Source organism: Phoxinus phoxinus (genome assembly GCF_949152265.1).
Source record: "Phoxinus phoxinus genome assembly, chromosome: 12".
In the NCBI taxonomy this organism is placed as follows: domain Eukaryota; kingdom Metazoa; phylum Chordata; class Actinopteri; order Cypriniformes; family Leuciscidae; genus Phoxinus; species Phoxinus phoxinus.
In genome coordinates this window covers 8357018-8380458 of record NC_136887.1, presented here as the reverse complement: position 1 = coordinate 8380458, position 23441 = coordinate 8357018, and the positions used below count along the sequence as shown (strand labels likewise).

Sequence of the window (23441 nt, the reverse complement as noted above, 5' to 3'; positions counted from 1 at the left end):
GGTTCCCTACGCACAGCGCGTGGTGGGAGCGGCGGCACTGGTTCTCCATAATCATTTAGTCATTTAGCAGATAACAGAGCGAATTGCATCCCGTGTCTCGTTTCGGTTTTCGATTTCTCTAACCTACAATGTAAAACTCGGCGCTTAGCGTCTACGTCACGGCTCTCAGCCCACCCTCTGTTTCGTTGATTGGCCCGGCCGTCCGAAGGCCGGTGGAAAACTGAAAGATAGGCCGCTATCTCAGACTGAATACAGGAGCGAAATGAAATTAGCGGAAGTAGGAAGTCTGACGTAGTCAGGCTACAGGCAAACATACTTGAGCTTCCGTTAACCACTGATGTGTGCGTTGAATGTTTATATGTTAATAAAAGCTGGAATTAAAACTGTTCATCATATAAAGTGATCGAGTCTCTTTAGAAAATTTGGACTAAACTGCTTGATTCATATGGATTAGATTTACGATCTCTTTATGAACTTTTTGAAGCGTCAAAGTGGTAGTTGCGTAGCTGTCAATGGAGGGACAGGAATCTGAAGAAAAGATCTTCATTTGTGTTCTGGAGATGAACTTATAGGTTTGGAACGACATGGGGGGGGGGGGGGGGGGGACATTTCTAAAAAAAATCACTTTTAATTGAACCAGTAATAGAAGGGGAAGGAGAGAAAGAAAAATAATGTGCTCCGAATTAGCTATTTTCTTAACAATTGTAAAGCCTGAATGCAATGCATCATAAACTTCTCTGTTGGAGAAAGAATGTGAATGTAATATTCCCATTTCCTTCTCTCAGCATGTTTAGCTCACTGTCTCAGTTTGTTTTGTTTACTTGCATATTAATAACGGAAACCAACTCATCCAGATGAATTCATGATTCATTTCACATTCATTTGATCGCCACCTGATGCAGCAATTAATTATTCCACTGATTACACCAGGTCTGTAAAACTTCTCCTTCCCTACTACTTTATTTTTAAATTAGTCAATCAGCTACTATCTTTTGAATTAATACAGTTTTGATTAATTAGATACATTTTTTTACCATTTTGCATTTAGACAGCATTGTAAAATAGACCGGTTTTACTTTCCACACACTGCAAAGTAATATGAGGAAAATAAAAAGTTTCTTCTGAAAAACGAAGTGCAGACCCTTTAATTATTTCTAATGTGCCAAACATTATGAATAATTAATTATAAAGAATAACCGTATCTGAGATATTATGAGGCATTATTCATGGGCTTTCCTGTACATAAAGGCGTATGTAAAGTAATTTTTTGACCCCTTTGACAGCGTTTGCTTCTATGCTTTGATGGTCCAGAAGACATGGGGAAGAGTTCACAACAGATCGTTCTGGTTAAATCTGGATTTATTAAGAATTAAAGAAACCTCATCCCAACTATAATCAGGTAAGCATGTGTGATTGATCCCGTGTTCACAGGATTCTGGTTGAAAATCTGTTAGTGTGTGTTGTCTTCACATCATGGCACACCACACACTATAGGAGCAAAACGGTTAAATCTAGGATTTTTTGTCCTCATGTTTGTGGCAAAAAAATATTTTGGTGTGTACCCAGCATAAGTCAGAGGGATCACATCCCAGCAAGCAATAGCCGTCATTTCACCGTCTAGGTTAACTATAGACCCGAAGTAGTTCGGCTGTGAGGAACACACTTCTGGCCAAAATAACCTTGAATTTGATTATGTTGTTTTTGCCAAAAATAACTCGCAAGATGAATGATATTCCATCATGTAAGCAAAGTAAACAGTGATTACAAGCCGTTTGGTTTCATTTCTCTATCTAATATTGACTCTATTCTTGGGCTATGGTTTAGACAACTATTAAATGTTCACTGACAGCCCAGATTTTGCCTTGTTTTAGAGCCTAGACGTCAGGGCTGTGATTGGACGGCTATTAGACGTCTTTTAAAGGAGTCATAACCTAGTATTACCTTGGATACCCACGCTCTATTATAGTCTTTCAGGCCCTTCTAAAAAAGAAAAGTGGAAAAAAATAAACACAGAGCTCCTCTGACCCTTATTTCTGAAGGCATTATTGTCTCGCAAGATCTGATGCGATATTTTGGCTGTCGTGGACGGTCATTTTAATAATGCAAATGAGGGGCGCGTTGATTGGTGGCAGGAAGGAGAGGGGTTGACACCGCCAGTAACTTCAGCATATCATTCCAAAATGACATCACGGCGCAAGTTGTGAATGAATTCAACCGTATGCACGAGCCAGACTCTGAACCTGAGCTGGAAAGGGAAGATGTAGAGTCGATGGAAGGACGTCTACATCAAGATGTCTCTGAATGGTAAAGACAATAATTTTGACTGAGACATACATTATACCTTTTATTTAATGTAGATTACATTAACGGAGATGTAGTCTACTTTTTTATCAGCTTACAGTGGTTATCGAGATCAACGTTTGCTATCATGTGGTGTTTTTGCCTTGTTTCACGTTGTGGTTTTTTAGACATTCAAATTTGTGAACGATTCCGGCGTAAAATGATTAGCACAGACACCTAACGTTAAGCCAGTGGGAAGGGTTGTAGGAACCGCGTCATTAAAAATGAATTTAATCCACTGGTCCCTGACAGCTTGGTCCGTTCTTGGGAGAGAAAACACATTTAAGTTACATGTTGATTCTGGCAGTCAACAACAGAGCAACTCACGTGTGCAATACGTTTCTGCATCTTTCGCGACTGAATATGAGGGGGAGAGGGGCAGGGCGGGCTTCCTGCAGCATAGGTCTGCGGTGTCCATATATGGTATGTCAAGACGGGGCAGAAATTAAAATCTCGTGTTTGAGTGCGCGTGCACGTGGGCTGGTTTACGAACCCTGGGGTAAACAGTAGGGGTGTAAATCGGGGCCTTCATGACGATTCGATACGATACCGATTTCTTAAGCCAACGATTCGATTATTTTCGATACTTCAGAATTCCCCGCGATACGATTCGATTCGATTCGATACGATTCAATGCTCGATATTTTTACATGATGATATCTATTAAGTTTCAAAATAAACCAACAAAAATAAATCATTTAATTAGCCTTTTATTGAGAATACAGAAACAGTATTCTATCTATTCACATAATAATGTGTATGTTACACTATAGCATTTGTGCTCAATGCACTGCAAATGAACAGAAAATAGAACAGAGATTCGACGTGTTGCTGCAGTATCTTATCTCACACTGACAGGGGACATTCTAAAACGACCAAACTCAGTACACATCATATTAATAAACCATATTATGTATAAAAAATCAGATGAGCCCAGAATATCAACGCGACGCGTTAAGCGTTTTCTTATAGTGGTTTTCTATGGTAAGAACATGCTTAACGCGTGATTAAACGCGTCGCGTTGATATTCTGGGCTCATCTGATTTTTTATACATAATATGGTTTATTAATATGATGTGTACTGAGTTTGGTCCTTTAATATCACTGTCTTCGTACAGTAAGCCACGTTAAGCGTTTTCTTATAGTGGTTTTCTATGGTAAGAACATGCTTAACGCGTGATTAAACGCGTCGCGTTGATATTCTGGGCTCATCTGATTTTTTTATACATAATATGGTTTATTAATATGATGTGTACTGAGTTTGGTCCTTTAATATCACTGTCTTCGTACAGTAAGCCACGTTAAGCGTTTTTCACGTTAAGCGTTTTAGAATGTCCCACTGACAGTCTTTCTTTTTACAAACGGCAACATCTCTTACCAGTGCTCCATCTATTTTCCTGAAGCCAAAATACTTCCACACCCATGACTTGACGCCGACTGGAGTGTGTAACGTTTCACTTTCATTGCCAGCTCGCTCTGACGGTTCCATCGCTCTTGAAAGTCAGACTCAACAGTGTGTGAACTGTGAACATAAACGTAATGCGCGCGGCGCGTGAAGCAGTGTGACGTAGAAGACAATAATGAGGATATCGCCATCCGCAGCTTAGGAGTAGGTTGCACGCATATGTCGGAGTGGATGCTGAAAAATGACAGGCGGCAAAATAAGCACATTAATCGATATTCTTGCGGACGCAACGATGCATCGAATCGCCGGCTGTATAATCGATGTATCGATACGAATCGATTGATATTTACACCCCTAGTAAACAGACGCTTCACTTTTAAATATCAGCTTCCCGGCCAGTGTATAATCGTTAGGCAATCATAACATACATTGATTCTCGTGGAAAAGTGAAAATTACAGGTCATGACTCCTTTAAGCGCAAAATTGCTTGCTGGGATACACAGTGAAGTCGTGTGCAAATGAGCACTTCACAATTCAGCCATTGCGTTTACAAAATAAATCATTTTAATACAGATTCTTGGTTCTCATTGTTCTACCAAAATTCTCCCAAACCATGAGTTTAGCGTACCGCTGCAGCCCTAGCATAAACACATGACGTAAAAGAATAAGAGACCTTTCCGAAGGAGCCTTGTCCCAAAACCTTGAGCAGCTCAAACTGGCTGGGCTCGGCCTTCTCGCAGCCCTCCTTCACATGATGAGTGATGGGAATCTCTTTATAGGCCCCCTCATCCTGCACACACAAACACACACACACACACATCCGGTCACGTGACAAATCAAAACACACAACGCAAAACCAATCTATATTATTCTCTTCAAGTGCATGATGCTCGTGATATTGACCAGTATGAATTTTCTTTGGTAAACATGGATATTTTCAAGAGCAAAAGCCAGATATAAATGTACAATATACAGAGTTTTGATATTTTGTTAAAGATTGCAAATATATGTTATTATGCTTTAAGGTCCAAATATTTTTTCTGACCACTGTATATATATATATATGATATCTCACAAATCAACTTAAAGATAACAAATAACACATGCACCATTGCGGCAATAACTGAACATAACTATTCCATAACAATTGAAATGATTTCAAATTAATCACTTTGAAAAAAAGAAATCAACTTTGTAATATATATGTTTCAGTTGTTTAGTTTTTTTTCCACAAATAATGAAATTAAAACATGAATTCACAAAAACACAGCACCTGATTTGGTACTAGGGCTGTCACTTTTGTGAAAAAATCCTGTTCGATTTTTGAGACATAAGTGTTCATTGAATCGATTGTAAAATCGATTTTCCATGTCTAAAGACGTTTCCATTTTCCAACCAAATATAGGCAAATCCACGGACAACTAACAGGCATTAGGACGAGCGTAAAGAGGGCGCTTGAGATGCGCACAAGTCAGCAAAATTTCTGATGATTTATTGGCGTGAAGTTTCGTGCACAATGACAAACAGGAGTGCAACATTCAGGGATTTAAATTAACACCCGCCAATCCGCCAAATGCGGGTAATGCGGGTACAAATGAACTTTGGTGGGTAACGCTGTCAAATCACGAGCCAAATTTGGCGTGTTTCTATGTTTACTCACTTTGCTGGGGAAGTTCGTGTAGACAAATCTGCGCGGATTTAGCGCAAATATGCAACTCGTGAGTCATCATGATATATTAAATACAATAAAAAATAAAAAAAAGGCCTTTAAAATCGATTCCCTATTTTCATTTTCGAATCTTGGGTTGGTTGGTCCGATCGATTGTGCAATCGATTTTCGAACGTAAAGTGACAGCCCTATTTGGTACATGAGGATGAGGACTGAATCACTGTATCGTGTATTAAAGACATTTGTTCTCATAAGAAACTAGGCTATAATTTGCAATTTGCTGAAGCTTTCTAAAAAAAAATAAACAATTTCCTGTCATACTGTATAGTGTAAGTGTTGATATGTCAAAACGTGAACCTCATATCGTATATTAAACCAAAATCTGAGATAGCCATATCAACACACCTCTAAAAATTGATTAATTAATTTCACTGCAGCAATGTTGGGCTTGGAGGGCTCACGGCAAGGATTTTTCAGTGATTCAGATTTGTACTTGCCCTGAAAAAACTGGCCACATATTCATTCATTCATATATACTGTACATCTTGCGCATAAAATGGCTTAAAATTACTTGAATGTTTTAATTTGCAAGACTTTAAAACAAGTGAAAATTATAAACTTCTGTGATGCCGACGCCAAACAAGCCAGTGATGATGATGATGATCCCATCTTAGTCTCAGGCCATCAGGCACTCCTCATCGTCGAGCCCTGCATGTGTTATGTACTGTTTTAAATTAAATGGTCACCCTGCTCTCTCTAAGGGTCATTAAAAATCCCACATCGTCGGAGCGCGGAGCCGCTCTGAGAGGTTCACAGGCCAAGCACCAGCATTTCACACAATTACTCACACAGTGTGTGTAGGACTCCTCCTCCATTGGCTCATCCATGATCTGATGCCCGTTAACCTGAAATCAAAAACAGAAATATCACATTATGGCTTTCACAATACAGCAGCATGATGAAACCATAACCTTTCATTCACACAAACTAGGGCTGCTTATTTTTTCTATCATCTTTTTTGTTTTTTTACTAGTATAGACACACCGAAGAAGATATTCCAGAGGAGAGAGTGGACGCTGAGTGCTTGTTATCTGAGAAAAGATTTATTCTCACATGTTCTTTACACAGAATATCATTTCCATTAATTTTCCACTAAATTATGTGATCACTGTCCGGTTTCTTCCGCGTGTTGTGCGAGTGTTATTATTCTGAGCACGTTTTACACCTTCTGTTCCTCCGTACTTCATTTTTCTACAGATGAAATATAAAGACATATAGATATGATTATGACAATATGTTTTTTCTGTATGTGTGGGGTTTTTTTTGTGTGCAGCTGATGGTATTATAACAGTAAAGGATGTTTATGACAAATGATAAGTGTAGCATTCAATCCATTGCAAAACATACAAAGAAGAGTCTGCCTATTATAGAACCAAAATCCACTTTAAATCACAATCAAAGCACTCGATGATGGTTTACAGTGAGTTTTGAGCAAAGACATTAATAATCAATCACATACGTTGCTAATCGTACCTCTAATTACATTTTAGGATGTATTCTTGCAAGCATTATAGAAAGTTTGTTTCTGATGTAGTAGTACCAAACCAAACTTTATTGATCTTTAATGTATCGCTGAATATAATGCAGCGGACGATGTTAAAGCCATATACGAGAAACAACATAAATGAGGGAAAATGCACTGCTGGTCGGCGCCACCTAGCGTGCAGGTGTGAATTAGCAGAAAGTGATCAGTTGTTTCGTGTTCAGTGTGAAAGGGCCTTTATCTGTGTAAGAAGCCACATAATCAGAACGATGTTTTCATACATTCAACTGACATTATGAAGCGAGTTGAGTAAAAACGTGTTATTATAAAACGGATAGTTCCGGTCCTTGATTCTGATTGGTTGAGCCGCGTTCGAGGCCGTTGTAAATTACTCAAACATTACATTAGTATTACTGTGCAACTGCCATTTGAGAGTCTTTGTTGCTGCATGTGTTGCTTGGCAACCTCTTTGGAAATACATTGCTTGGCGGAGGAATGTGTTATAACGTTTTATTACATGGCTTGGTTGAATTCTAATGTAGAATGCGGTCTGTTATTTCTTGATAACAGGCCGTTGCCATGAAAAACACACCGTTGCCATGAAAAACAAAGCGTTGCCATGGACACGGTGTTCTTGGCTGAAGCAATACAACCGTTTTTAAATCAATTAACTCCTTTGTAAATCAATATTTTGTGTCAAATTATTGATTTATTTGGTAGGTACCCATGTAATAATCGGGATAATGTATAGCGAGGCGGTTGTTATAGCGAACTCAACCCCTTCAGGCTCCGCTTCGCGTCGGGGTCCTGATCAGCCTGTCGGGGTTGTATTCGCTATAACAAACGCCTCGCTATACATTATCCCTTACATATTTTGTGTTTCTGGTGTTTATTTTATGACTAAAATAAATATTAAAATGAATATTTTTATGGAGTAACCGTTTTATAAAAGCAATAAGCCCCTTGAAGTCGTGTTTTACAGTGGATTTAGCACAGCTAAGGGGCGTTGTAAAGCACGACGCAGAGTAAAACACAGCTTATTGCTTTATTAAATGTCTTTTGTTGGACAATAGGTTCATAAATGCTTCTCATGTTTGGAAAGATGTTTTACACGTGCTGAAACTCTAACTCAGTGTTTTCAGATGGATCAGCGTTTACAAATGATCACAGAGCCATTAAATAATAAGTCCGACAGCTGAGCATAAAATAAATCACAGCCTTATTTCATAATCACACTAAGCCAAACTTAAGCGTGATTTCAGGGTTAACTGCAATTAATTGTGCAGCCCTATTTGTGGGAGGTCACATGAGTTTCGGTCCCACTTTATATTAAGTGGCTTTAAGTACTATGTACTTACATTGAAATTACTAATTTGATACAATGGACTTATTGTGTACATGCATGTTTTTACATTGTAATTATATTTTTTAAATACCTGCATGTAATTACAGCTGTAATTAATGTATGTAATTACATTTGTAATTACACTGTTGACCCTTCCCTTATACCTTAACCCAGCCTTAAACTTAACCATACCAGCACACCTGTCCCTACCCTTACCCCTATCACACCGCAATAGCAGCAAAAGTGTTTTACAATACAACATGAACACAATAAGTACATTGTACTTATTTTTCGACGTAAGTACATAGTACTTAAAGCCACTTAATATAAAGTGGGACCTGAGTTTCTATGAAGAAGACCTATTCAAGGAATAACTTATCTAGCACCTCACTCACTGGATATATTATATAATAAAGAATATCTTTGAATGCAATTGATTGGCTTGTTTAATTTACCACTATTGGGCGATAAACAAAAAGAAGGACCTTCTAGGTGTAATTGTAGTTAAGTATAATCAATTTAAACCAGGACTCAACATTAAACCTTGCCATGTCCTTGTCCTTTGGAAAAGTAAACCAGTCATTCACTTGTTCAAGTAAAAAAGTTAAAAAAGAGAAAATGTTATAAAGCAATATTGCTTTATTCTGTGTTCTATCATCTTTTACATACTTAAATCTGATTGTATTTGATATTTACCCCAGGGTGTTATTTACCTTTATAAAGGCCAATTTTTTTAACCTTATATGCATTCTTTTTCATGACAAATTCTTCCATTTGATCAATAAAGTAAATTATTAAAATAAGACACTAGTCTGTTACAAATCAAATTAAACCATTTACACTGCACAATTACAAATTCAATAAATAATGTTATGAGATAAAGGTTTTAAATACATTTTTGAATCTACAAAAAAGAAGTTGTTGGAAAAAACGGCAATCGAGGCGGCACTTCATGAGTCAGTCCTTAAAGTCCCTGTAAAGGCAATTCTAAAAAAAAAAATCTAAACATTATAAAAGTATTGCTAAAAACATATTACAAAGAACTGATTCAGTGAACTGTGAAGTACTGAATTGTGGAGTTAGACCGTCAAACAGTTTTTCACCGTTGCTGTGTTCAGGGTTCAGGGCCCCGCCCCTACTTGACGCACTGGAGCCACTGACGCTGGCCCCGCCCCTACTTGACGCACTGGAGCCACTGACGCTGGCCCCGCCCCTAATAATACAACTAGGGCACATTCGCATCAGTTCGCCACTCTGTCAGTTACTGTCAGTACAATTAGTTACTACAGCCTACAGTTTGCTAGCAAGCTATGCCTTCGCTTATTACCGGGATGGGATCACTTACGAAACAGATCCTTGTCCGAAAAACGACCATATCAAGAAGAGGATTAATTCTGTGAAGAGCCACCTTGATGGAGAGCTGAGGATCAACACCCACCTCTGTAGTGATCATTTTACACGGGATAGTTTTATAAACTTTCGTCGGAGACAACTGCTCACTGATAATCCGCTGTGGCCGAACCGACTATCTCCCGCCTCCGCCTTCATCCTCCCGTCCCGCAAGTGGGCGTGGTTTCAGCGCAGCCAGCGGACACGCCCCCAGCGTTGGAGAGCAGAGAATACTGCTCATTTTGTCAAGATTTTGATGGCTTATTTTATTTACTTGGCGGCTTTTTTATCATTCAAATTTGGCTGGGTGGCACATTTTTGTGTTTGACACATTTCTCTGTGGTGTGACAAACTCAGAACACATACTTCATTTTGACTTTAAGAAATAATTCAACATTCATTCAAAACACTGAATCCTTCAGCAACAAAACACCGCTGAGTGTTGTGTTGGGAATGTGCAATAGTTCTGCTGTGATCTTTGTTTAAAACTGTTTTCATTGGTGAAATATTGTAGGGCTGTCACTAACCATTATTTTGGTAATCGAGTAATCGTTCGATTATTTTAACAATTTATCGAGTAATCGGATTTTTTTTGTGGTAATAAAAATACACGCAAGCAATAGTGGTGGGAATCTTTTGGTACCTCGCGATTCGATTCAAAACAATTCTTCAGTTGAGTTCAGTAAAAAAAAAAAAAATTTTAATCAAATTTTGATTTGATATGCATAGATTTGATTGTGGTTTACTGTTTTGTGTTCATTTTCTTATTTAACTGTGGTACAGTTTAATAGGTCTAGAAGAAGAAGAAAAAAAATCTCACTGAATTAATAGTAAACCTTGAAATTTATAGATTTTTTCCCCCATTTTAGTCAATGCAATATTATAAAACAAATACCCTTTAAGCTGACTACAATCAATACATAACTGGCAGTCTTCTGTAATAAAGCAAGGCAGCCCTGAGAAAAATAGAAAAACTACTTGGTACATAAATAAAATTCCTTGATACAAAAATTTAAAAAAAAAGAGGTTTTTAACAGGATGGTGGACAGCAGTGCGAGTAAAATAAAAGATGATCCAGCTACGTTAAAGTTCAAAGTCTGGACACACTTCGGCTTTTATACCATTGATGGGACAAAAAAAAATAAAAAATCAACAGAGCATGTGATGTACAAGAACTGCCTGGTTAAAGTGAAGTGCACGGGTAATACCACGGACACTTGCAACGCCATCACCCTAATCTCATTGAAAAGATCTTTGCGAAGACGATTCAGACGAATGCAACTCCATTTATGAACATCTTGGTCGTAAAGCCACATGCTCAGAGACCAAGACCATCAAGTAGGGATGCACTTTTGATTAATCTGATTGATTAATGCACAATGAACATTTTGGCCGATACCGATAATTCTTTAGGCTATATTTTGAAAGCCGGAAACTGATATCTAAATCTAAACTTTTATCATTTTTGAGAGCCCGATTACAAAAACAAAAGTCTCACCATTTAAAAGCCATGTCCCAAGCACTTCAACTAGATCAAACAGTACAGAAGCCTAGTTTGAACCAGTGTTGAACCAAATTTTGAAATTAATTTTGATGGCCAACTTTCTTAATCAAATAAAAATATATTGCCTTCCAAATAAATAAAACAATGCCTTATTATTTTTATTATAAAAAAATATTTGTATTATAATTGTATGTAGCCTATTTGACAGATTTGCGCTGAAAATGTTGCACTTAACTGCATTTTCCTTTTCAAAGTGATTGCAATCATATTTCAAGCGATAAAAAACTAATTTGCAAGCGTCTCAGCTGAAGGAAATAATCCATTATTTATCGGCTTTACCAATTTTCTTATTGGGTTGATAACAATAAATGAACATATATCGTCCGATAAGGTGGCCGATATATATCATGAATCTCTATTTATTTATACAGCACTTTATACAATACAGAACGTTTCAAATCAGCTTCACGGTAATAAACAAGAAAATAACAGAATCAATGTTGCAAAGTCAAAGTCTGCCATAAAGCAGTTCCAAATAGACAATATAGTGTCCTCATTATTCATAAAAATTCAGTACAGTGTTTATTTAATACAGTTTAATAACTATTTTAAGCTAAACTATTATGAATAAAGTTCATTAATTATTTTGAGTAAGTTCAATATTTATTCAATTCAGTTAAATAACAGAGTCGGTGTTGCAAAAATAAACAATCAATTATGAAACGAAGTAAAAAAAAATGTACAAGACACACTTCAGCAAACGTCCTTTAGTTTAGCGAGACGAGGACTGGTGCAGTTACGTTTGATTTGTGTAACGTTTACATAGAGTCTACATTACTAGCTACTAGCTTATTACAAGTTTCAGAAACACAATATCAGTACCAACAAAAAACAAAACAGAAAGCCTTTATGAGAAATAATATTTACGTAACGTTATTAAAAATATCTTCAACATACAGCTGAAGAATATGCTAATACAGACAGAGAGAAAGACAGATATTTAGTTAGTTTATTAGAACAGAAAACAGACCAAAAAAACAGAAAGATAACTATGATATACATCGCACATCCTTTGTTTGATACGAGTACAGATTCATGTCAGCTCAATCAGTGTGTAGCTAACAGATGAAACTGTGTGTGTGCGCGTGCGCGCGCTTTAGTCATGACTCATAAGGTGAATCCGATCAACAAGCGCAGGCTAATCTTCATTATCATCATCATCAACTCATTAAATTAACACGCTCGTGTTTTACACACTACAGAAACACGATGTCATTGATACGAGCGTCATTTGATGTGATACTGTGCAGGAATCACGAGTAGCATCATTATGACATGCTAACCGCTCGAGCTAACGCTGTCGTCACGCGAGTCTCCACACTGCGCGCGCGCACCCGCGCGACAGGGACACGCTCGCTCACATCATCACCAAAAACACACAAAGCTGTCATTAAAATCACCGATTTTCAATACCGGTCAATGAATGTTGTCATATATATGATATACCTCACTGCTGACGCTCTGCACCTCCATTTTGAGCGAGGACTCCTGCGCGGGGCCGAAAGATATCATATGGTTGGACTAGAGGCTTATTCCGTGAGGCATTTCTGCGTCGTGTGTGACCATTAAATGTGCATGAAGATCAAGTGATTTGCAGGAGCACACAAACCGCGCGGGCCGCTCCGTTCGCTTATTCCCGCAAATATGGCCGTCTCTGTCCGCGCGAGCTGAAGACGGCAGCGCTGACGTCACCGTGACGCAACCCAGCGGAGGATTTCCCCATCAAGCAACTGAGCTTAGTACATAATTTTTCTCCTCAACGAATTTAGATTACTCGAGTGATGATCTGTTTGATTCAACTCTAAAAATGTATTCTTAAGACTAATTTATGTCTGTTAAATTTTCCTATAAAATATTAAGAATTAAACAGTAATCAAAGCTATATCCCTTCTGGACTTGAGCAGCCATCTGTCCTATTATAAAGTAGATAGTAAAGACACATTTCTATATAAATGGCAAAAAAAAAGGTGTTTGATAAATGAATTAATAAAGATATTAGACCAGAAGAAGAAAAAATAAACAAAAAGCTATTAGGCCTACAATAAGGAATTGTTTTTGGAATTCCTTTCTAATGGATGTTAATTGGAGAAAGGCATGGCTGTTACCCTAGAAATGTTGTATTTCAAACAAGTTAAGAGAAAATCATTTAAATATTTCTCATTTCTAACAGTTGGAAATACTCAACTCACTCTTCTTTATGCAATAACAATTTGTTTGAATATCATGCTATTACATTTAAAACTTCCATTAAGATCCATATTGCTTTTATCGCCCCACATGTCAACTGGTAAGCTTTGTTGAGGAGCTGGATGTGCTGCTGTCCTCTTTCCCTGAGGATGGCACCCCACTTGTAGTCTTTGGTGATTCCAACATTCATCTCTCTCTTAGCCTCATTCGATCTCAAACGGCTCATCACCACAGGTACTCACAAATCAGCTAGGCAACCAACTGGACCTTGTTTACACACGCAACTGCATCACAGATAACATATTGGTGAAACCTCTCCACATTTCCGATAATTTCTTCATTACTTTCAATCTACAAATCACTACCTGTGCACCACCAACCCCACTAGTTACTTTCAGACAAAACCTGCGCTCACTTTCTCCCACCCATCTTTCTTTTTTTTTTTTTTTTTTACATGTTTTTTAGTATTTTATTATGTACAATACAGGATTTTCATTAAATAAGAAAATAATTTCCACCCATCTTGTCATCTTCTCTTCCCTCACCCTCACAATTCTCATCTCCGGATCTCCCACCACGGATACTTTATGCTCCACTTTAACTTCTTCTTTAGACAATATCTGCCCTCTCTCCTCCAGGCAAGCACGCGTTACTCCCTCTAACCCCTGATTATCTGAGGTTCTTCGTGAACACCGGACCAGGGCAGCGGAGAGGAAATGGCGCAAATCAAAAGACACATCTGACCTGAGAATCAGTCTCTGCTCTCTTCCTTTTCTGTTGAAGTTCATGCTGCAAAATCTTCACATTTCCATAACAAGATTAACAGTGCTTCTAACACACAGACACTTTTCAAGACATTCAACTATCTCCTCTGTCCACCTCCACCTCCACCACCACACACCTCCTCTTTAATTGCTGATGATTTTGCTAAATTTCTTCACCAACAAAACAACAACTTTCAGCAGTCAGTTCTCAGCTCCACACACACAGGAACCCAGACCAACCTCTCCCACAGCCAAAAACCTTATGTCCTCCTTCTCTCCATTAAACCAAGGCAGAATCTAAACTTCTCCTCTCCAGTCACCCCACCACCTGCCCTCTAGATCCCATCCCCTCACACCTTCTACAAGCCATCTCTCCCACACTTCTACCAGCACTCACACACATCATCAACTCATCCCTCTATACTGGCATTTTCCCTACAGCATTCAAGCAGGCTCGGGTAACTGCTTTAAAAAAAACATTAAACACATCACTCGTAGAGAGTTACAGACCTGTCTCTCTCCTACCATTCATTATGAAAACACTTGAACGAGTTGCTTTCAACCAAGTATCATCTTTCCTGTCTCTTAACAACCAGTTGGATGTCAACCAATTTGGCTTCAAGTCAAGTCAAGTCATCATCATTTATATAGCGCTTTTAACAATGTAGACTGTTTCAAAGCTGCTTTACAGTAATAAACATATAATTTAAGGTAACAGATTGTTTTGGCTTTATAGCGGTTCCTGAATAATGTTACTTTCCAGCTAAAGTTAGTTTTGATTGATTCACTTCCGTCGAAAGGATAATTTGTTATTAAATTAGGGGCCGCTAAGACGACATCGTTCTCTCTACACAGACTTTAAACGCGAACCTGTGAGAAACACTGATGGCGCTCACGTGCACATCAAGAATTAATTCTATAGTTATATGCTTTTGAATATATGTACGCATGTTTGTAATTCTCTACAAACCAAGCCTTAAACTACTTGTCCTGCCTATAAATTTGATACAGAATTTTATTTTATTTTATCACTACGGGGTAGATATGCAAATTTTCCACGATTCTTTATCTGTAGAGTGGTAAAGGGATCCTCCATAGGGAGAGGCTAGTTGGCACTTCAGCACTGCACCAACATCAAGAAAGAGCGTTCAACCGAAACGGCATTACTGTTAGTCACAGAAGTCCTGCGAATCATGAAAGCTGCTTCCAACTCATCAGTTCTCATTCTCCTGGACATGGGCGTCGGACTCACAACCAATTCGTATGAATTTGTACGAGTGATTAAAAGGTGGCTAATTCGTACGAATTTGTACGACCTCACTCGTACGAATTTGTACGATTTGTCTAAACCCATGTGATGGGTAGGTTTAGGGGGCGGGTCAGGGGTAGGTCATTCGTATGAATTCATACGATTTTGGCAAATCGTAAAATATGTACGATTTAGCAAAAAACTTACAAATTCATACGAGTGAGGTCGTATGAATTGGTACGAATTAGCCACCTCGTAAAATTCGTACGAATTGCCGTGAGATCGGGTTGTCGGAACCATTGTATATGGGTGGGACAAGACCCACCCACTTTTTAAGACCAATGATATTGGACCCACTCACTTTTACATTCAGCGCTGTCTGTTTGCTTTTCAGAGCGCCGTCAGTCAAATCCATTCAACTTGAGGAATGCCCTAATGAATAAAACTCCATTTCCGCTGAAATCGCTACATTATATTTCTCAACGAGCCGCAACTGACGAAAATAACCGCCCGTTGTACCCTTCCAGTCAAATATTGCGTTGCAAACATCAATAACTGCTGATGGTATCAGCGTGTTAATCCACGGATAGCAGTGCATATAAGCTGTGCACGACGTGGAGGCAAAGAACAGGCCGACGTGAAGCGGAGTTTACTTGTTTAATTAAAAGGCACCTAAATACATGAAATGGCATTTACTCCAGTAACATTTTGGCTTCCGACGCCCATGCTCCTGGATCTGTCTGATGCTTTCGACACTGTGAATCATCTGATCCTTCTGTCCACCCTCTCTGGGCATCACAGGACCTCCACTCCTCTGGTTTGAGCCCTATCTCACAGGTAGGTCCTTCAGGGTCGCATGGAGAGGCGAGGTATCCAAAGCACATCAACTGACCAAAGGGGTTCCCCAGGGTTCAGTGCGTGGACCCCTCCTCTTCTTCATTTACACCACTGTGGCAAGGGTGACGTGGTTCAACAAGGTCTGTGACGGGAGAGAGAGAAAGGAGACGAACGCGTGTAAGTGGGTCAAGTGCAAATGACAAATACCTGTGTCTTGTTTTAGTAATTGGCATGAAGAGACCGGATAAAATCCACCTGGGAGATAAGATGTGAAGCGGCAGAGAGAGACTGGCTAAGACTCGTGCACAGATCTGGTTGAAAGACCGTTTACAGAGCTCTGAAGAGCGTTGGTGGAAAGAGTTAAAGACTGAGTTATGTGAAGCGCCCGCAGCGTGGATTTATGTTATTGTGTGATCTACTGTTACTGAAATAAAGTCACGAGTCTCAGACAAGCCGACCTTCATCTGAATCTTACAACAACCACATCACTGGGACCCATCATGCAGGCACATGGATTTGATTACCATTGCTATGCTGATGACACACAGCTCTTCCTCTCATTTCAACCAGATGATCCCACAGTAGCTGCACGTTTCTCAAGCTGTCTGGCGGACATCTCGGCATGGATATATATATATATATATATATATATATATATATATATATATATATATATATATATTCTTTTAATCCTCGTCTGGCTTATGCTACTCTAAGCAATGCCTGAACTTTGTATTTTGAGCACTTCTTGTGTGGTTTTTGCCTCTTCATGATGACTCGCTTCGCTTGCTGTATTCCTCATTTGTAAGTCAATTTGGACAAAGGCGTCTGCTATATGACCAAATGGAAAAGTAAATATATCTAATATTGTACTAAGTTTATGGATATTGGGAATGAATGCTCACGACTTTCCAGTTCCTGCTGGATTTCGTCCTCTGCATATAAGCTTAAAAGCCTGAACCGTCGGTCCATTGTCGTCGGTCCATAGGTCCTATTTTTTTTAACTCCATTGTTGATTCGAATAGCAAACAACTCTTACTGCATGCACCGCAACAATGTCACTTATCAACCTAGTCACCATCCTCTTCACTACATTTCCCATCACTCTCCTTGGTTCCCACCTGCACGTCATTGCTAATCACACACAACTGCACGTCATCATCACCTTCATCACTGCCACTATTTAGACTCCACCACAGTTCGTCGTCCGACCTCATTTTCGTTAAGTGGACTGTTACCCTGCCTCCAGCGATCTCCCTGCATCCAGCAGTCCCCCTGCCCCATCAATCCCCCCTGCCTCCATCGATCCCCTCTGCCTCCATCGATCCCCTCTGCCTCCAGCGATCCCCTTCCTCCAGCGATCCCCCCTGCCTCCAGCGATCCCCCCTGCCTCCAGCGATTCCCTTCCTCCAGCGATCCCCTTCCTCCTGCGATTCCCCCCTTCCTCCAGCTATTCCCCCCTGCCTCCAGCGATTCCCCCCTGCCTCCAGCGATTCCCTTCCTCCAGCGATTCCCCCCTGCCTCCAGCGATTCCCCCCTGCCTCCAGCGATTCCCTTCCTCCATCGATCCCCGCTGCCTCCATCGATCCCCTCTGCCTCCATTGATCCCCTTCCTCCTGCGATTCCCCCCTGCCTCCAGCGATCCCCCCTGCCTCCAGCGATTCCCTTCCTCCATCGATCCCCGCTGCCTCCATCGATCCCCTCTGCCTCCAGCGATCCCCTGCCTCCAGCGATTCCCCCCTGCCTCCAGCGATTCCCCCCTGCCTCCAGCGATTCCCTTCCTCCATCGATCCCCGCTGCCTCCATCGATCCCCTCTGCCTCCAGCGATCCCCTTCCTCCTGCGATTCCCCCCTTCCTCCAGCGATTCCCCCCTGCCTCCAGCGATTCCCCCCTGCCTCCAGCGATTTCCTTCCTCCATCGATCCCCGCTGCCTCCATCGATCCCCTCTGCCTCCAGCGATCCCCTTCCTCCTGCGATTCCCCCCTGCCACCAGTGATCCCCCCTGCCTCCACCGATTCCCTTCCTCCAGCGATTCCCCCCTGCCTCCTGCGATTCCCCCCTGCCACCAGTGATCCCCCCTGCCTCCACCGATTCCCTTCCTCCAGCGATTCCCCCCTGCCTCCAGCGATCCCCCCTGCCTCCAGCGATTCCCCCCTGCCTCCAGCGATTCCCCCCTGCCTCCAGCGATTCCCCCCTGCCTCCAGCGATTCCCCCCTGCCTCCAGCGATTCCCTTCCTCCATCGATCCCCGCTGCCTCCATCGATCCCCTCTGCCTCCAGCGATCCCCTTCCTCCTGCGATTCCCCCCTTCCTCCAGCGATTCCCCCCTGCCTCCAGCGATTCCCCCCTGCCTCCAGCGATTTCCTTCCTCCATCGATCCCCGCTGCCTCCATCGATCCCCTCTGCCTCCAGCGATCCCCTTCCTCCTGCGATTCCCCCCTGCCACCAGTGATCCCCCCTGCCTCCACCGATTCCCTTCCTCCAGCGATTCCCCCCTGCCTCCAGCGATCCCCCCTGCCTCCAGCGATTCCCCCCTGCCTCCAGCGATTCCCCCCTGCCTCCAGCGATTCCCCCCTGCCTCCAGCGATTCCCCCCTGCCTCCAGCGATTCCCTTCCTCCAGCGATTCCCTTCCTCCAGCGATTCCCCCCTGCCTCCAGCGATTCCCTTCCTCCAGCGATTCCCCCCTGCCTCCAGCGATTCCCCCCTGCCTCCAGCGATCCCCCCTGCCTCTAGCGATTCCCCCCTGCCTCCAGCGATTCCCCCCTTCCTCCAGCGATTCCCCCCTGCCTCCACCGATTTCCCCCTGCCTCCACCGATTCCCCCCTTCCTCCAGCCATCCCCCCTGCCTCCAGCGATTTCCCCCTTCCTCCAGCTATCCCCTCTGCCTCCAGCGATTCCCTTCCTCCAGCGATTCCCCCCTTCCTCCAGCTATCCCCTCTGCCTCCAGCGATCCCCCCCTTCCTCCAGCGATTTCCCCCCTGCCTCCAGCGATTCCCCCCTGCCTCCAGCGATCCCCCCGGCTCCAGCGATTCCCCCCTGCCTCCAGCTATCCCCTCTGCCTCCAGCGATTCCCCCCTGCCTCCACCGATTTTCCCCTGCCTCCACCGATTCCCCCCTTCCTCCACCGATTCCCCCCTGCCTCCAGCGATTCCCCCCTTCCTCCAGCTATCCCCTCTGCCTCCAGCTATCCCCTCTGCCTCCAGCGATTCCCCCCTTCCTCCAGCTATCCCCTCTGCCTCCAGCTATCCCCTCTGCCTCCAGCGATTCCCCCCTGCCTCCACCGATTTCCCCCTGCCTCCACCGATTTCCCCCTTCCTCCAGCTATCCCCTCTGCCTCCAGCGATTCCCCCCTGCCTCCAGCGATCCCCCCTGCCTCCACCGATTTCCCCCTGCCTCCACCGATTCCCCTCTGCCTCCAGCTATCCCCTCTGCCTCCAGCTATCCCCTCTGCCTCCAGCGATTCCCCGCTGCCTCCACCGATTTCCCCCTGCCTCCACCGATTCCCCTCTGCCTCCAGCTATCCCCTCTGCCTCCAGCGATTCCCCCCTTCCTCCAGCTATCCCCTCTGCCTCCAGCGATTCCCCCCTTCCTCCAGCTATCCCCTCTGACTCCAGCGATTCCCCCCTGCCTCCAGCGATCCCCCCTGCCTCCACCGATTTCCCCCTGCCTCCACCGATTCCCCCCTGCCTCCAGCTATCCCCTCTGCCTCCAGCGATCCCCCTGCCTCCACCGATTTCCCCCTGCCTCCACCGATTCCCCTCTGCCTCCAGCTATCCCCTCTGCCTCCAGCGATTCCCCCCTGCCTCCACCAATTTCCCCCTGCCTCCACCGATTCCCCTCTGCCTCCAGCTATCCCCTCTGCCGCCAGCGATTCCCCCCTTCCTCCAGCTATCCCCTCTGCCTCCAGCTATCCCCTCTGCCTCCAGCTATCCCCTCTGCCTCCAGCGATTCCCCCTGCCTCCAGCGATCCCCCCTGCATCCACCGATTTCCCCCTGCCTCCACCAATTCCCCTCTGCCTCCAGCTATCCCCTCTGCCTCCAGCGATTCCCCCCTTCCTCCAGCTATCCCCTCTGCCTCCAGCGATTCCCCCCTGCCTCCAGCGATTGCCTCCAGCCATCCCCTCTGCCTCCAGCGATCCCCCCTGCCTCCAGCGATCCCCCCTGCCTCCACCGATTCCCCCCTGCCTCCAGCTATCCCCTCTGCCTCCAGCGATCCCCCCTGCCTCCACCGATTTCCCCCTGCCTCCACCGATTCCCCTCTGCCTCCAGCTATCCCCTCTGCCTCCAGCTATCCCCTCTGCCTCCAGCGATTCCCCCCTGCCTCCACCGATTTCCCCCTGCCTCCACCGATTCCCCTCTGCCTCCAGCTATCCCCTCTGCCGCCAGCGATTCCCCCCTTCCTCCAGCTATCCCCTCTGCCTCCAGCTATCCCCTCTGCCTCCAGCTATCCCCTCTGCCTCCAGCGATTCCCCCCTGCCTCCAGCGATCCCCCCTGCATCCACCGATTTCCCCCTGCCTCCACCAATTCCCCTCTGCCTCCAGCTATCCCCTCTGCCTCCAGCGATTCCCCCCTTCCTCCAGCTATCCCCTCTGCCTCCAGCGATTCCCCCCTGCCTCCAGCGATTGCCTCCAGCCATCCCCTCTGCCTCCAGCGATTCCCCCCTGGCTCCAGCGATTTCCCCCCCTGCCTCCAGCGATCTCCCTGCCTCCAGCGATCCCACTGCCTCCAGCGATTCCCCTGCCTCCAGCGATACCCCCCTGCCTCCAGCGATTCCCCTGCCTCCAGCGATCCCCCTGCCTCCAGCGATCCCCCCTGCCTCCAGCGATACCCCCCTGCCTCCAGCGATCTCCCTGCCTCCAGCGATCCCACTGCCTCCAGCGATTCCCCTGCCTCCAGCGATCCCCCTGCCTCCAGCGATTCCCCTGCCTCCAGCGATCCCCCTGCCTCCAGCGATCCCACTACCTCCAGCAATCCCCCTGCCTCCAGCGATCCCCCTGCCTCCAGCGATCCCCCTGCCTCCAGCGATCCCCCCTGCCTCCAGTGATTCTTTCCTCTGTGTCTCCACCAAGATCTTCATTTGGACTCTCCCTCACCTGCTCATCACTGCACTGTGCTTTTGTAAAATAAAGAAAACAAACAAACTGTCATCTCTTTCCTTTCCGTCAACTTGTTTGTGGAGCACCACGCCTCACAATAATGAACCAAACTCAGCAGTATACTGTAGCACAGTTTTTTCTTTTGTTTTGCTAATCTGTTAATCATTCAAGTCAAATATATTTTGCATAGGACTATTTGTTCCTTTTATTTAGATCTATACTCTATGATTTAATTACTTTTTTGTATTATTTTTTATTTTATTTTTAATGTAACCCATTTTTAAGGGTGGGTCACGACCCAGGGTTTGAAAACCACTGCTCTACAAAGCCAGGGAAAAGTCACACCTCTAAGGGTTGTCTTGACCAATGAGAAAGGTGGAATTTCCAAGTGGGAAAATTCTTCTGTTGGGAGGTTTTATGGTCATTATGAAGCATGGTTATAATCGGTCTGGCAGTTTGTGTCCATTTATACTCAGATTAATATAACAAACACACACTGCCCTCTATGATGAGGTAATGTTTACTAAAGTGTGAGTCGTTAAATGAGCATTAATTTGATAGCAAATCAAATTTGAGTTGCCCATAACACGCTAGCATTCTGCTAATGAACGCTGATTGGTCGGTGAAGGACAGAGATACCGCTTGATGGCATCGTGGCATCCGAAGCGGGACCAGAATGTCTTCAAGCAAAAACTCTTCTAGCACGTGTGTTTCCCTGTGTCCGCTGTGTTGTCGATGCCTCGAGAGAAAAGAAAGTGCAGAGCGCGAAAGCACCAAAGTGACTGAAGGATTGCCGTAAAGCAGTATCTTTGGTCGTACGATGTGTCTGACGTCATTGACATTTTAAAAGACTTTTTAAAGCAAATAAGTGACTCTAAAAAACCTAACACCCAGCAATGTGTAATTTCTTTGCATCTCCTTTCGAATACAACATTCAAATTACTAGACAAAAAATTATATCCTGAGGAAAGTGGATTTTGAGGGGTATAGCTCCATAGACCTCCATTCATTCTGCACTCGTCCTGTGAGCGCCCTCATGTGGAGCCAGAGTGGAACTGCAACCAGTTCAGAAGCCGGAAGTTTACTGAGAGTGGAGGTTCTCCCCTTATTAGACATTCTCTGGTTACTCTTTCGGCGTAAATCGATCCCAACGGCCGTGTGTCAGAAGCTAGTTATTTTAGTCAATAAAGTTTTAAATATGGATATTTTTCTTACACAATCGCATCGCTTCGCTTCAGAAGGCCTTTATTAACCCCCAGGTGAGCCGTGTGAATTACTTTTATGATGGATAGATGCACTTTTATGGACTTCAAAACAGAAACGGTCATTCACTGCCATAATAAAGCTTGGAATTGGATTTTTTTATATAACTCAGATTGTTTTGTGTCTGAAAGAAGAATGTCATATACACGGATGGCTTGAGGGTAAGTAAATCATGGGGTAATTTTTTTCATTTTGGGTGAACTATCCAAAAAATACCCCCTTTAATGCAGAAAAGTTTGTTTTAAGGGCTATGGGTCTTTCCTATGGCCTGATTCAAATGACTTTCTATTTTGGGGGTTATCACAGACACCTTGTTTTGTGGTTGGTTCTCAGACGTTACAGCGTGAACTCAACCAATCAGCATGTTCAGTGCGCAAGTCCCACTCCTGGAAGTTCCTGAACTTTGAAAAAGTACTATCTCGCGAGCAGGGACTTTCTGAGGGGGAAATTCCCCGGAACTTCATTTAGACCCTGGTCCCTGCAGTCAAAACACACTGACTACCACCCCAAAATCCCTAGTTCCTGGGGAAACTTTCTGCAGATGAAACGCAGCTTTAGTTCATTTGTGATCCTGGTACATATATAATGAGTTTTGGTTGTGTTGGCTGCGCCTCATTGGGACCAATCGTTCCAAATTCAAGTAGATGGAAGTCAAGTGGATGCAGGAGCTGTATGACAGCAAAAAATATATCGACGGAGTCGATTGACCAATTAGTTTAAATTCTAAGAAATTTCTAATAAGAAAAATTGGCTTTGGTGTGTGTGGCCAGTGCAGCATTTTAAAGTGT

General features: G+C 43.4%; 1 protein-coding gene across 4 annotated transcripts in view; it reads right to left on the bottom strand.

Annotated features, from left to right (window-relative positions):
- The window catches only part of rps6kal (ribosomal protein S6 kinase a, like), a 40512-nt gene extending 27545 nt beyond the window's left edge, over nt 1–12967 (bottom strand). For all 4 annotated transcript variants that reach the window (XM_079630076.1, XM_079630078.1, XM_079630077.1 and 1 more), the window contains exons 1-3: nt 12702–12967; nt 6263–6319; nt 4419–4535 (exon numbers count right to left, since the gene is read on the bottom strand). In XM_079630076.1, coding sequence (XP_079486202.1) covers nt 4419–4535; nt 6263–6319; nt 12702–12767 — 240 coding nt within the window. In that variant the 5' untranslated portion in view covers nt 12768–12967. The remainder of the gene's footprint in view (nt 1–4418; nt 4536–6262; nt 6320–12701) is intronic.
- Between the last annotated feature and the right edge of the window lie 10474 nt (nt 12968–23441).